Raw genomic sequence first — 16738 nt, 5'->3', positions numbered from 1 at the left:
ATACTTGGGTCTACTATACTACTGTATTTAATGTCATTACGGTGGTACTTAAAGAATACTTAGGTCTACTACACTACTGTATTTAATGTCATTACGGTGGTACTTAAAGAATACTTAGGTCTACTACACTACTGTATTTAATGTTGTTATTATGGTGGTACTTAATGAATACTTAAGTCTACTACACTACTGTATTTAATGTAATTATATTGGTACTTAATGAATACTTAGGTCTACTGCACTACTGTATTTAATGTCATCATGATGGTGGTACTTAATGAATACTTAAGTCTACTACACTACTGTATTTAATGTAATTATATTGGTACTTAATGAATACTTAGGTCTACTGCACTACTGTATTTAATGTCATCATGATGGTGGTTGTAGTGTTTTCTGATGTTCTACTTGGTGAAACAAAAAGATAACATTATTATTATTATTATTATTATCATCACTGCCAGTTAGCGGAAGTGGAATTGAGGCGTCACGTCAATGACTTCCTGCCCGGACATTGTAAGGCAGTGAGTGACCTCTAGTGGCACATGTTGGTAACTGCACCACGTGTACATTATATAATGAACAATACCAATTGTAATGAATATAAAAATATTCATGCGTGGACTCATGTACACAACCAATAATTCCACGAAAGGAAATATTGGATGAATACAACATTTTAACGCGCGGTGCTCTTTTTTTTTTTTTTTGTAGATGACGTCACCGGCGGTGGAGCATCCCTCTCCTCCCTCTTCCTGCATCCCACTCGGTGACGCGCTCTCCTCTCCTCTCCTCCCTGTCTCCGCACTGCCGACCCACGCAGCATCCACAGACGCCGTGTCGGACGTGTTTTTACCCCCCCCCCCTCTTCCACACCAGATCTGCACCCAGGCTCCAGTCCGTTTGCACGACTCGATGACGCCCCAAAAGCTGGTCTGATCCGAGCAGTCCCGGCCCCTGCTTGAAGATCCGGCGGATCGTGTGCGTGGAGGAGAACTCGCCGTGCCGTGGATGGACTGCTCCTGATTGTCTGCAGCGGCTGTTGAGTCAGAAGATGGCGGACCGGGCTGAGATGTTCTCCCTCTCCACCTTCCACTCCCTCTCCCCCCCGGGCTGCAGGTAAACACGCTGGGGGGGGGGGGGGGGGTTCCGTTCGCGTGGATTAAGCATCCACGTCACGGGATTGGGAACAATGGTTCGATCAATAATAGGGACAATATATCCCCATTTCACAGCAGATGTGACCGGAAGTGGCTGTTGTTGTTGTTGCCGAACAGGCCACGCCCTGATGGGGTTTGATGCCAGAGGGGATTTATCCTACAAGGTGGCTTAAACTAGCACAGGTGTCAAAGTCAGGGCCCGGGGGCCACTTTGTTTGATTTGGCCCCTGGAAATAATATGTGTCAATGATTTTCTTACTAAATCTATTCTTTATTTTTTAGAAGAAAATACAAATTAAATAATGACCTTAACTCAAATATCATATAATCATATATGATCAAACATTCAAACCATGTTTTGAATGGAAATAAAAAGTAATAATAATCATTTCCAAAGCAAGTTATCCATCAAATTCTGCAATGTAAAAGTAGAAATAGATTTCTGATATTGACGGAGCTTTTTACAATGAAAAAAAAAACAAACAAAAAAAACTGTACTTTTTATTTTTATTTACTGTTATAAATAGACTGTGGTGCCGTTTTGGCAATTACAGTAATACACTCAGAAATATACACTTGTTGATTTGTGGTAAAAAACAACAACTAAAAAACCCCAAAAACTAACAAACAAACTGGCAACATTTTACTGTAAAATTGCAGTTTTTTTTATTTAGAGTAAAAAAATAAAATGTAAATTTTACAGTAAAATTCTGACAACTGAGCTGCCTTTTTCTTTTTTTTAAAGCATAAAAACAGTTGTGGTGTTTTTCTATGTACAGTAATATACACTACATGTACAGTAATATACACTACATTTACAGTAATATACACTACATGTACAGTAATATACACTACATGTACAGTAATATACACTACATTTACAGTAATATACACTACATTTACAGTAATATACACTACATTTACAGTAATATACACTACATTTACATTCATAAACACTACAGTTACACAAATGTACACTACATGTACAGTAATATACATTATTTGTACAGTTTTATACACTACATTTACAGTAATATGCACAACATTTACAGTAACATACACTACATGTACAGTTATATACACAACATTTACAGTAACATACACTACATGTACAGTTATATACACTACATTTACAGTAATATACACTACAAGTAAATTCATAAACACTACATTTACAGTAATGTAGACTACATGTACAGTAATATACATTATTTGTACAGTTTTATACACTACATGTACAGTTAGATAAACTACATTTACAGTAATGTACAATACATGTACAGTTAAATATATACTACATTTACAATAGTAAACACTATTTATACAGTAATATACACTAAATGTGCAGTAAAATACACTACATCTACAGTAATATACACAACATTTAAAGTAATATACACTACATGTACAGTTATATATACTACATGTACAGTTATATACACTACATTTACAGTAGTATACACTACTTATACAGTAATATACACTACATGTACAGTAATATACGGTACACTACATTTACAGTCATATACACTACAAGTACATTCATAAACACTACATTTACAGTAATATACATTTTTTTGTAGTTTTATACACTACATGTACCGTAATATGCACAACATTTGCAGTAATATACACTACATGTACAGTAATATACACATTTACAGTAATATACACTACATGTACAGTAATATACACTACATTTACAGTAATATACACTACATTTACAGTAATATACACTACATGTACAGTAATATACACTACATTTACAGTAATATACACTACATTTACAGTAGTAAACACTATTTATCCAGTAATATACACTACATGTACAGTAATATACATTAAATGTACAGTAATATACACATTTACAGCAATTTACACTATATGTACAGTAATATACACTACATTTACAGTAATATACACTACATGTACAGTAATATACACTACATTTACAGTAATATACACTACATTTACAGTAATATACACTACAAGTACAGTACTATACACTAAATGTACAGTAATATACACTACATTTACAGTAATATACACTACAAGTACAGTACTATACACTAAATGTACAGTAATATACACTACATTTACAGTAATATACACTACATGTACAGTAATATACACTACATGTACAGTAATATACACTACATTTACAGTAATATACACTACATGTACAGTAATATACACTACATGTACAGTAATATACACCAAATGTACAGTTATATACACTACTTATACAATAATATACACTACATTTACAGTAATATACACTACATTTTGAGGTGAAATTATTGCAACTTATTTTTTTTTACATTTTAGTTTGAAAAAAAACAAACAAGTAAAATGCATTTAAAAAATGGTGTAATAATAGTATTGACAGTTAGAAGCGGCAACATAAGTGGCAGGTGGCCCTCAGTGAAAAGCACTCTGGCCTGGAGGTCTAAGCTCTAACACTAAATGGAAGGTCATCACCAGCAGAGAGACAAAAGGTTCTTAAGAGAGACGAGTGCTAGAAACAGGATGACACTCTTAGTGTTTCTAAATGAAAAGTGACCATAATCCTTAGTCCTGGTCTTGGATCTCTTTCTTTGTCACATGTCACAGTCTCTACTAGGGAGGACTACAACATCTTCACATGTCACAGTCTCTACTAGGGAGGACTACAACATCTTCACATGTCACAGTCTCTACTAGGGAGGACTACAACATCTTCACATGTCACAGTCTCTACTAGGGAGGACTACAACATCTTCACATGTCACAGTCTCTACTAGGGAGGACTACAACATCTTCACATGTCACAGTCTCTACTAGGGAGGACTACAACATCTTCAACATGTCACAGTCTCTACTAGGGAGGACTACAACATCTTCACATGTCACAGTCTCTACTAGGGAGGACTACAACATCTTCAACATGTCACAGTCTCTACTAGGGAGGACTACAACATCTTCACATGTCACAGTCTCTACTAGGGAGGACTACAACATCTTCAACATGTCACAGTCTCTACTAGGGAGGACTACAACATCTTCACATGTCACAGTCTCTACTAGGGAGGACTACAACATCTTCACATGTCACAGTCTCTACTAGGGAGGACTACAACATCTTCACATGTCACAGTCTCTACTAGGGAGGACTACAACATCTTCAACATGTCACAGTCTCTACTAGGGAGGACTACAACATCTTCACATGTCACAGTCTCTACTAGGGAGGACTACAACATCTTCACATGTCACAGTCTCTACTAGGGAGGACTACAACATCTTCAACATGTCACAGTCTCTACTAGGGAGGACTACAACATCTTCAACATGTCACAGTCTCTACTAGGGAGGACTACAACATCTTCACATGTCACAGTCTCTACTAGGGAGGACTACAACATCTTCACATGTCACAGTCTCTACTAGGGAGGACTACAACATCTTCACATGTCACAGTCTCTACTAGGGAGGACTACAACATCTTCAACATGTCACAGTCTCTACTAGGGAGGACTACAACATCTTCAACATGTCACAGTCTCTACTAGGGAGGACTACAACATCTTCACATGTCACAGTCTCTACTAGGGAGGACTACAACATCTTCACATGTCACAGTCTCTACTAGGGAGGACTACAACATCTTCACATGTCACAGTCTCTACTAGGGAGGACTACAACATCTTCAACATGTCACAGTCTCTACTAGGGAGGACTACAACATCTTCAACATGTCACAGTCTCTACTAGGGAGGACTACAACATCTTCAACATGTCACAGTCTCTACTAGGGAGGACTACAACATCTTCACATGTCACAGTCTCTACTAGGGAGGACTACAACATCTTCAACATATCACAGTCTCTACTAGGGAGGACTACAACATCTTCACATGTCACAGTCTCTACTAGGGAGGACTACAACATCTTCACATGTCACAGTCTCTACTAGGGAGGACTACAACATCTTCAACATGTCACAGTCTCTACTAGGGAGGACTACAACATCTTCAACATGTCACAGTCTCTACTAGGGAGGACTACAACATCTTCAACATGTCACAGTCTCTACTATGGAGGACTACAACATCTTCACATGTCACAGTCTCTACTAGGGAGGACTACAACATCTTCACATGTCACAGTCTCTACTAGGGAGGACTACAACATCTTCAACATGTCACAGTCTCTACTAGGGAGGACTACAACATCTTTAACATGTCACAGTCTCTACTAGGGAGGACTACAACATCTTCACATGTCACAGTCTCTACTAGGGATGACTACAACATCTTCAACATGTCACAGTCTCTACTAGGGAGGACTACAACATCTTCACATGTCACAGTCTCTACTAGGGAGGACTACAACATCTTCAACATGTCACAGTCTCTACTAGGGAGGACTACAACATCTTCACATGTCACAGTCTCTACTAGGGAGGACTACAACATCTTCAACATGTCACAGTCTCTACTAGGGAGGACTACAACATCTTCACATGTCACAGTCTCTACTAGGGAGGACTACAACATCTTCACATGTCACAGTCTCTACTAGGGAGGACTACAACATCTTCACATGTCACAGTCTCTACTAGGGAGGACTACAACATCTTCACATGTCACAGTCTCTACTAGGGAGGACTACAACATCTTCAACATGTCACAGTCTCTACTAGGGAGGACTACAACATCTTCACATGTCACAGTCTCTACTAGGGAGGACTACAACATCTTCACATGTCACAGTCTCTACTAGGGAGGACTACAACATCTTCACATGTCACAGTCTCTACTAGGGAGGACTACAACATCTTCAACATGTCACAGTCTCTACTAGGGAGGACTACAACATCTTCAACATGTCACAGTCTCTACTAGGGAGGACTACAACATCTTCACATGTCACAGTCTCTACTAGGGAGGACTACAACATCTTCAACATGTCACAGTCTCTACTAGGGAGGACTACAACATCTTCAACATGCCACAGTCTCTACTAGGGAGGACTACAACATCTTCAACATGTCACAGTCTCTACTAGGGAGGACTACAACATCTTCAACATGTCACAGTCTCTACTAGGGAGGACTACAACATCTTCAACATGCCACAGTCTCTACTAGGGAGGACTACAACATCTTCAACATGTCACAGTCTCTACTAGGGAGGACTACAACATCTTCAACATGTCACAGTCTCTACTAGGGAGGACTACAACATCTTCAACATGCCACAGTCTCTACTAGGGAGGACTACAACATCTTCAACATGTCACAGTCTCTACTAGGGAGGACTACAACATCTTCACATGTCACAGTCTCTACTAGGGAGGACTACAACATCTTCACATGTCACAGTCTCTACTAGGGAGGACTACAACATCTTCACATGTCACAGTCTCTACTAGGGAGGACTACAACATCTTCACATGTCACAGTCTCTACTAGGGAGGACTACAACATCTTCAACATGTCACAGTCTCTACTAGGGAGGACTACAACATCTTCAACATGTCACAGTCTCTACTAGGGAGGACTACAACATCTTCAACATGTCACAGTCTCTACTAGGGAGGACTACAACATCTTCACATGTCACAGTCTCTACTAGGGAGGACTACAACATCTTCACATGTCACAGTCTCTACTAGGGAGGACTACAACATCTTCACATGTCACAGTCTCTACTAGGGAGGACTACAACATCTTCAACATGTCACAGTCTCTACTAGGGAGGACTACAACATCTTCAACATGTCACAGTCTCTACTAGGGAGGACTACAACATCTTCAACATGTCACAGTCTCTACTAGGGAGGACTACAACATCTTCACATGTCACAGTCTCTACTAGGGAGGACTACAACATCTTCAACATGTCACAGTCTCTACTAGGGAGGACTACAACATCTTTAACATGTCACAGTCTCTACTAGGGAGGACTACAACATCTTCACATGTCACAGTCTCTACTAGGGAGGACTACAACATCTTCAACATGTCACAGTCTCTACTAGGGAGGACTACAACATCTTCACATGTCACAGTCTCTACTAGGGAGGACTACAACATCTTCACATGTCACAGTCTCTACTAGGGAGGACTACAACATCTTCAACCTGTCACAGTCTCTACTAGGGAGGACTACAACATCTTTAACATGTCACAGTCTCTACTAGGGAGGACTACAACATCTTCAACATGTCACAGTCTCTACTAGGGAGGACTACAACATCTTCAACATGCCACAGTCTCTACTAGGGAGGACTACAACATCTTCAACATGTCACAGTCTCTACTAGGGAGGACTACAACATCTTCAACATGTCACAGTCTCTACTAGGGAGGACTACAACATCTTCAACATGCCACAGTCTCTACTAGGGAGGACTACAACATCTTCAACATGTCACAGTCTCTACTAGGGAGGACTACAACATCTTCACATGTCACAGTCTCTACTAGGGAGGACTACAACATCTTCACATGTCACAGTCTCTACTAGGGAGGACTACAACATCTTCACATGTCACAGTCTCTACTAGGGAGGACTACAACATCTTCACATGTCACAGTCTCTACTAGGGAGGACTACAACATCTTCAACATGTCACAGTCTCTACTAGGGAGGACTACAACATCTTCAACATGTCACAGTCTCTACTAGGGAGGACTACAACATCTTCAACATGTCACAGTCTCTACTAGGGAGGACTACAACATCTTCACATGTCACAGTCTCTACTAGGGAGGACTACAACATCTTCACATGTCACAGTCTCTACTAGGGAGGACTACAACATCTTCACATGTCACAGTCTCTACTAGGGAGGACTACAACATCTTCAACATGTCACAGTCTCTACTAGGGAGGACTACAACATCTTCAACATGTCCAGTCTCTACTAGGGAGGACTACAACATCTTCAACATGTCACAGTCTCTACTAGGGAGGACTACAACATCTTCACATGTCACAGTCTCTACTAGGGAGGACTACAACATCTTCAACATGTCACAGTCTCTACTAGGGAGGACTACAACATCTTCACATGTCACAGTCTCTACTAGGGAGGACTACAACATCTTCAACATGTCACAGTCTCTACTAGGGAGGACTACAACATCTTTAACATGTCACAGTCTCTACTAGGGAGGACTACAACATCTTCACATGTCACAGTCTCTACTAGGGATGACTACAACATCTTCAACATGTCACAGTCTCTACTAGGGAGGACTACAACATCTTCACATGTCACAGTCTCTACTAGGGAGGACTACAACATCTTCAACATGTCACAGTCTCTACTAGGGAGGACTACAACATCTTCACATGTCACAGTCTCTACTAGGGAGGACTACAACATCTTCACATGTCACAGTCTCTACTAGGGAGGACTACAACATCTTCAACCTGTCACAGTCTCTACTAGGGAGGACTACAACATCTTTAACATGTCACAGTCTCTACTAGGGAGGACTACAACATCTTCAACATGTCACAGTCTCTACTAGGGAGGACTACAACATCTTCAACATGCCACAGTCTCTACTAGGGAGGACTACAACATCTTCAACATGTCACAGTCTCTACTAGGGAGGACTACAACATCTTCAACATGTCACAGTCTCTACTAGGGAGGACTACAACATCTTCAACATGCCACAGTCTCTACTAGGGAGGACTACAACATCTTCAACATGTCACAGTCTCTACTAGGGAGGACTACAACATCTTCACATGTCACAGTCTCTACTAGGGAGGACTACAACATCTTCACATGTCACAGTCTCTACTAGGGAGGACTACAACATCTTCACATGTCACAGTCTCTACTAGGGAGGACTACAACATCTTCACATGTCACAGTCTCTACTAGGGAGGACTACAACATCTTCAACATGTCACAGTCTCTACTAGGGAGGACTACAACATCTTCAACATGTCACAGTCTCTACTAGGGAGGACTACAACATCTTCAACATGTCACAGTCTCTACTAGGGAGGACTACAACATCTTCACATGTCACAGTCTCTACTAGGGAGGACTACAACATCTTCACATGTCACAGTCTCTACTAGGGAGGACTACAACATCTTCACATGTCACAGTCTCTACTAGGGAGGACTACAACATCTTCAACATGTCACAGTCTCTACTAGGGAGGACTACAACATCTTCAACATGTCACAGTCTCTACTAGGGAGGACTACAACATCTTCAACATGTCACAGTCTCTACTAGGGAGGACTACAACATCTTCAACATGTCACAGTCTCTACTAGGGAGGACTACAACATCTTCACATGTCACAGTCTCTACTAGGGAGGACTACAACATCTTCAACATGTCACAGTCTCTACTAGGGAGGACTACAACATCTTCACATGTCACAGTCTCTACTAGGGAGGACTACAACATCTTCAACATGTCACAGTCTCTACTAGGGATGACTACAACATCTTCAACATGTCACAGTCTCTACTAGGGAGGACTACAACATCTTCACATGTCACAGTCTCTACTAGGGAGGACTACAACATCTTCAACATGTCACAGTCTCTACTAGGGAGGACTACAACATCTTCACATGTCACAGTCTCTACTAGGGAGGACTACAACATCTTCACATGTCACAGTCTCTACTAGGGAGGACTACAACATCTTCACATGTCACAGTCTCTACTAGGGAGGACTACAACATCTTCAACATGTCACAGTCTCTACTAGGGAGGACTACAACATCTTCAACATGTTACAGTCTCTACTAGGGAGGACTACAACATCTTCACATGTCACAGTCTCTACTAGGGAGGACTACAACATCTTCACATGTCACAGTCTCTACTAGGGAGGACTACAACATCTTCACATGTCACAGTCTCTACTAGGGAGGACTACAACATCTTCACATGTCACAGTCTCTACTAGGGAGGACTACAACATCTTCACATGTCACAGTCTCTACTAGGGAGGACTACAACATCTTCACATGTCACAGTCTCTACTAGGGAGGACTACAACATCTTCAACATGTCACAGTCTCTACTAGGGAGGACTACAACATCTTCAACATGTCACAGTCTCTACTAGGGAGGACTACAACATCTTCAACATGTCACAGTCTCTACTAGGGAGGACTACAACATCTTCACATGTCACAGTCTCTACTAGGGAGGACTACAACATCTTCACATGTCACAGTCTCTACTAGGGAGGACTACAACATCTTCACATGTCACAGTCTCTACTAGGGAGGACTACAACATCTTCACATGTCACAGTCTCTACTAGGGAGGACTACAACATCTTCAACATGTGACAGTCTCTACTAGGGAGGACTACAACATCTTCAGCATGTCACAGTCTCTACTAGGGAGGACTACAACATCTTCAACATGTGACAGTCTCTACTAGGGAGGACTACAACATCTTCAACATGTCACAATCTCTACTAGGGAGGACTACAACATCTTCAACATGTCACAGTCTCTACTAGGGAGGACTACAACATCTTCACATGTCACAGTCTCTACTAGGGAGGACTACAACATCTTCACATGTCACAGTCTCTACTAGGGAGGACTACAACATCTTCACATGTCACAGTCTCTACTAGGGAGGACTACAACATCTTCAACATGTCACAGTCTCTACTAGGGAGGACTACAACATCTTCACATGTCACAGTCTCTACTAGGGAGGACTACAACATCTTCACATGTCACAGTCTCTACTAGGGAGGACTACAACATCTTCAACATGTCACAGTCTCTACTAGGGAGGACTACAACATCTTCACATGTCACAGTCTCTACTAGGGAGGACTACAACATCTTCAACATGTCACAGTCTCTACTAGGGAGGACTACAACATCTTCACATGTCACAGTCTCTACTAGGGAGGACTACAACATCTTCAACATGTCACAGTCTCTACTAGGGAGGACTACAACATCTTCACATGTCACAGTCTCTACTAGGGAGGACTACAACATCTTCACATGTCACAGTCTCTACTAGGGAGGACTACAACATCTTCAACATGTCACAGTCTCTACTAGAGAGGACTACAACATCTTCACATGTCACAGTCTCTACTAGGGAGGACTACAACATCTTCACATGTCACAGTCTCTACTAGGGAGGACTACAACATCTTCACATGTCACAGTCTCTACTAGGGAGGACTACAACATCTTCAACATGTCACAGTCTCTACTAGGGAGGACTACAACATCTTCACATGTCACAGTCTCTACTAGGGAGGACTACAACATCTTCAACATGTCACAGTCTCTACTAGGGAGGACTACAACATCTTCACATGTCACAGTCTCTACTAGGGAGGACTACAACATCTTCAACATGTCACAGTCTCTACTAGGGAGGACTACAACATCTTCAACATGTCACAGTCTCTACTAGGGAGGACTACAACATCTTTACATGTCACAGTCTCTACTAGGGAGGACTACAACATCTTCAACATGTCACAGTCTCTACTAGGGAGGACTACAACATCTTTACATGTCACAGTCTCTACTAGGGAGGACTACAACATCTTCAACATGTCACAGTCTCTACTAGGGAGGACTACAACATCTTCACATGTCACAGTCTCTACTAGGGAGGACTACAACATCTTTACATGTCACAGTCTCTACTAGGGAGGACTACAACATCTTCAACATGTCACAGTCTCTACTAGGGAGGACTACAACATCTTCACATGTCACAGTCTCTACTAGGGAGGACTACAACATCTTCAACATGTCACAGTCTCTACTAGGGAGGACTACAACATCTTCAACATGTCACAGTCTCTACTAGGGAGGACTACAACATCTTCACATGTCACAGTCTCTACTAGGGAGGACTACAACATCTTCACATGTCACAGTCTCTACTAGGGAGGACTACAACATCTTCACATGTCACAGTCTCTACTAGGGAGGACTACAACATCTTCAACATGTCACAGTCTCTACTAGGGAGGACTACAACATCTTCACATGTCACAGTCTCTACTAGGGAGGACTACAACATCTTCAACATGTCACAGTCTCTACTAGGGAGGACTACAACATCTTCAACATGTCACAGTCTCTACTAGGGAGGACTACAACATCTTCACATGTCACAGTCTCTACTAGGGAGGACTACAACATATTCACATGTCACAGTCTCTACTAGGGAGGACTACAACATCTTCAACATGTCACAGTCTCTACTAGGGAGGACTACAACATCTTCACATGTCACAGTCTCTACTAGGGAGGACTACAACATCTTCAACATGTCACAGTCTCTACTAGGGAGGACTACAACATCTTCAACATGTCACAGTCTCTACTAGGGAGGACTACAACATCTTCAACATGTCACAGTCTCTACTAGGGAGGACTACAACATCTTCAACATGTCACAGTCTCTACTAGGGAGGACTACAACATCTTCAACATGTCACAGTCTCTACTAGGGAGGACTACAACATCTTCACATGTCACAGTCTCTACTAGGGAGGACTACAACATCTTCACATGTCACAGTCTCTACTAGGGAGGACTACAACATCTTCAACATGTCACAGTCTCTACTAGGGAGGACTACAACATCTTCACATGTCACAGTCTCTACTAGGGAGGACTACAACATCTTCACATGTCACAATCTCTACTAGGGAGGACTACAACATCTTCACATGTCACAGTCTCTACTAGGGAGGACTACAACATCTTCACATGTCACAGTCTCTACTAGGGAGGACTACAACATCTTCAACCTGTCACAATCTCTACTAGGGAGGACTACAACCTGCTCCCACATAATCATACCTCTTTTTGGAGTGATATCATAACATCCTTGTTTAGAGCAATCCACACTGAGAAACTTCTTTTTTTTTTTGCAACAAAACATTGCAAAAAAGTTATCAGAGGTGCATTTTTACCAGTGTGTTACATGACCTTTCCTTTTAATAACGCTCAGTAAAGGTTTGGGAACTGAGGAGACACATTTTTGAAGAGGAATTATTTCCCTTTCTAGCTTGATGTACAGCTTAAGTTGTTCAACAGTCTCCCTTCTGATATTTTAGCCTTCATACATTTTCAATGGGAGACAGTTCTGGACTACAGGCAGGCCAGTCTAGTACCCGCACTCTTTTACTATGAAACCACGCTGTTGAAATATGTGGCTAGGCATTGCCTTGCTGAAATAAGCAGGGGCGTCCAGGATAACGCTGCGTGGATGACTACATACGTTGCTCCAAAACCTGTATGTACCTTTCAGCATTAATGGTGCCTTCACAGATGTGTAAGTTACCCATGCCTTGGGCACTAATACACCCCCATACCATCACAGATGCTGGCTTTTACACTTTTCACCTAGAACAGTCCGGATGGTTCTTTTCCTCTTTAGTCCACAGTTTCCAAAATCAATTTGAAATGTGAACTCGCCAGACCACAGAACACTTGTCCACTTTGCATCAGTCCATTTTCAATGAGCTCGGGCCCAGCGAAGCGTTTCTGGGTGTTGTTGATAAAAGGCTTTGGCTTTGCATAGTAGAGTTTTAACTTGCACTTACAGATGTAGTGACCAACTGTAGTTACTGACAGTGGTTTTCTGAAGTTTTCCGTAGGCCATGTGGTGATATCCTTTACACACTGATGTGGCGTTCCCAATGCAGTACCGCCTGAGGGATCCAAAGTCCGTAGTATCGTGGCTTACGTGCAGTGATTTCTCCAGATTTTCTGCACCTTTCGATGATATTACGGAGCGTAGATGGTGAAATCCCTACATTCCTTGCAGTAGCTGGTTGAGAAATGTTGTTTTTAAACAATTTGCTCACGCATTTGGTGACAAAGTGGGGACCCTCGCCCCGTCCTTGTTTGTGAATGACTGAGCATTTCATGGAAGCTGCTTTCATACACAATCATGGCACCCACCTGTTCCCAATTAGCCTGCACACCTGTGGGATGTTCCAAATAAGTGTGTGATGAGCATTCCTCAACTTTCTCACTCTTTTTTGCCACTTGTGCCAGCTTTTTTGAAACGTGTTGCAGGCATCAAATTCCAAATGAGCTAATATTTGCAAAAAATAACCAGTACGAATATCAACTATCTTGTTTTTGCAGTCTATTTAACTGAATATAAGTTGAAAATTATTTGCAAATCTTTTTATTTACCATTTAGACAACGTGACAACTTCACAGCTTTTGGGCTTTGTAGTCTGCTGACGTATGCAGTAATACAATGTGTCATTTAACATTCTATTATTTTGTCTACATTATGAGGGACAAACTGTATAAAATGGATTATTAATTTGTTCATTTACTGTTAATATTTGCTTATTTATATATATACTTCCGTTAAAATGTAAAAATCAGTCATTCTTCTCTTCTTTGATACTTTACATTAGTTTTGGATGATACCACACTTGTAGGTATCGATCCGATACCAAGTAGTTACAGGATCATACTTTGGTCATATTCAAAGTCCTCATGTGTCCATGGATGTATTTACTGACTTTATAAACATAATATGAATTGACGATGTATATCGATGTAATCATGGTAGTATCGACTAGATACACTCCTGTACTTGGTATCATTACAGTGGATGTCAGGTGTAGATCCACCCATGGCATTTGTTGACATTGTGACGCCTCGTCCTCCAGTGATAATGTACTTGTAAGAAACTTACTTTATTTGTCAGCATGGAGGCCATGATTAGTGATTTAGAAGTAGCTAAAACACTGCGGATGGATGTTAGCCGCTAGCTTGCTAGCCATGTCTTAAAGCACCTCTTCCTGAGGGTGCTTCAGTGTTATAACTTCACCTTCATCTTTACGTTTTACACCAAAAATGCGTCCATTCTCCCTTTTCTGTCCACACGCTGTGTCTGCTTGTAAGTACTCAGTGTGTGTGCGCTGCCCAACATGCTCCTCTGCTCCTAAAACCAGCAATGTCACCACGTGACGATGCGGCGTCATGCTTGTTTATTTAAAAAAAATGGGGAGGCGGTACTTTTCAGAGGCGGTATAGTATGGAATATGATATATTAGTATGGCGGTACTATACTAGTACGAGTGTACTGTACAACACTACTACCAGGTCTTCAATCTGGCCTGCGAGACGACATGAGCTAGACGAGGGTCTTTAACCGTGTCGACATGTAGTGGACAAAGTCAGGAATCAGATCAATGACCTTGACTTATGCTGTGAAAGGGAGTCTGCCCTGCATTTACTTATATGACCCGAGGTAAATTGAGAACTTTGCCTTCCGGCTCAGCTCCTTCTTTACCACAACGGATCGATACAGCGTCCGCATTACTGAAGACGCCGCACCGATCCGCCTGTCGATCTCACGATCCACTCTTCCCTCACTCGTGAACAAGACTCCTAGGTACTAAAACTCCTCCACTTGGGGAAGGGTCTCCTCCCCAACCCGGAGATGGCACTCCACCCTTTTCCATGCGAGAACCATAGACTCAGACTTGGAAGTGCTACGTTCCCATCCTCACCTATGTCACCTATGACCGAAAGGATAAGATCACGGGTACAAGCGGCCCAAATGAGTTTGGGTCTCTCCCTTAGAGATAGGGTGAGAAGCTCTGCCATCCGGGAGGAACTCAAAGTAAAGCCACTGCTCCTCCACATGGAGAGGAGCCAGATGAGGTGGTTCGGGGATCTGGTCAGGATGCCACCCGAACGCCTCCCTAGGGAGGTGTTTAGGGCACGTCCAGCTGGTAGGTGGCCACGGGGAAGACCCAGGACACGTTGGGAAGATTATGTCTCCCGGCTGGCCTGGGAACGCCTCGGGATCCCCCGGGAGGAGCTAGACGAAGTGGTTGGGGAAAGGGAAGTCTGGGCTTCCCTGCTTAGGCTGCTGCCCCCATGACCCTACCTCAGATAAGCAGAAGAAGATGGATGGATGTAAAGATACAGTGGGGCAGAAAAGTATTTAGTCAGCCAGCGATTGTGCAAGTTCTCCCACTTAAAATGATGACAGAGGTCTGTAATTTTCATCATAGGTACACTTCAACTGTGAGAGAGAGAATGTGAAAGGAAGAAGAAGAATACTGAGTTGCATCCCAAGAACACCATACCTACTGTGAAGCATGGGGGTGGAAACATCATGCTTTGGGGCTGTTTTTCTGCTAAGGGGACAGGACGATTGATCCGTGTTAAGGAAAGAATGAATGGGGCCATGTATCGTGAGATTTTGAGCCAAAACCTCCTTCCATCAGTGAGAGCTTTGAATGGTTGACCAAATACTTATTTTCCACCATAATTTACAAATAAATTCTTTAAAATTCCTACAATGTGAATTCCTGGATTTTTTTCCCACATTCTGTCTCTCACAGTTGAAGTGTACCTATGATGAAAATTACAGACCTCTGTCATCATTTTAAGTGGGAGAACTTGCACAATCGCTGGCTGACTAAATACTTTTTTGCCCCACTGTATGTATATATATATATATATATATATATATATATATCATAGAAAATGTTATGAGGTGGCGACTTGTCCAGATTGTACCCCACCTTCCGCCCGAACGCAGCT

At 41.8% G+C, this 16738-nt stretch overlaps 1 protein-coding gene across 3 annotated transcripts in view; it reads left to right on the top strand.

Annotated features, from left to right (window-relative positions):
- The first annotated feature begins 776 nt into the window (after positions 1–776).
- Positions 777–16738, top strand: part of mapk8ip2 (mitogen-activated protein kinase 8 interacting protein 2) — an 82609-nt gene continuing 66647 nt past the window's right edge. For 2 of the 3 annotated variants that reach the window (XM_061896195.1, XM_061896194.1), the window contains exon 1: positions 777–1119. In XM_061896195.1, coding sequence (XP_061752179.1) covers positions 1055–1119 — 65 coding nt within the window. In that variant the 5' untranslated portion in view covers positions 777–1054. The remainder of the gene's footprint in view (positions 1120–16738) is intronic. The other variant, XM_061896196.1, reaches the window with a different exon arrangement.

This window comes from Nerophis ophidion, linkage group LG03, assembly GCF_033978795.1.
Source record: "Nerophis ophidion isolate RoL-2023_Sa linkage group LG03, RoL_Noph_v1.0, whole genome shotgun sequence".
Classification (NCBI taxonomy): Eukaryota; Metazoa; Chordata; class Actinopteri; order Syngnathiformes; family Syngnathidae; genus Nerophis; species Nerophis ophidion.
This window is presented reverse-complemented; position numbering and strand designations above follow the sequence as displayed.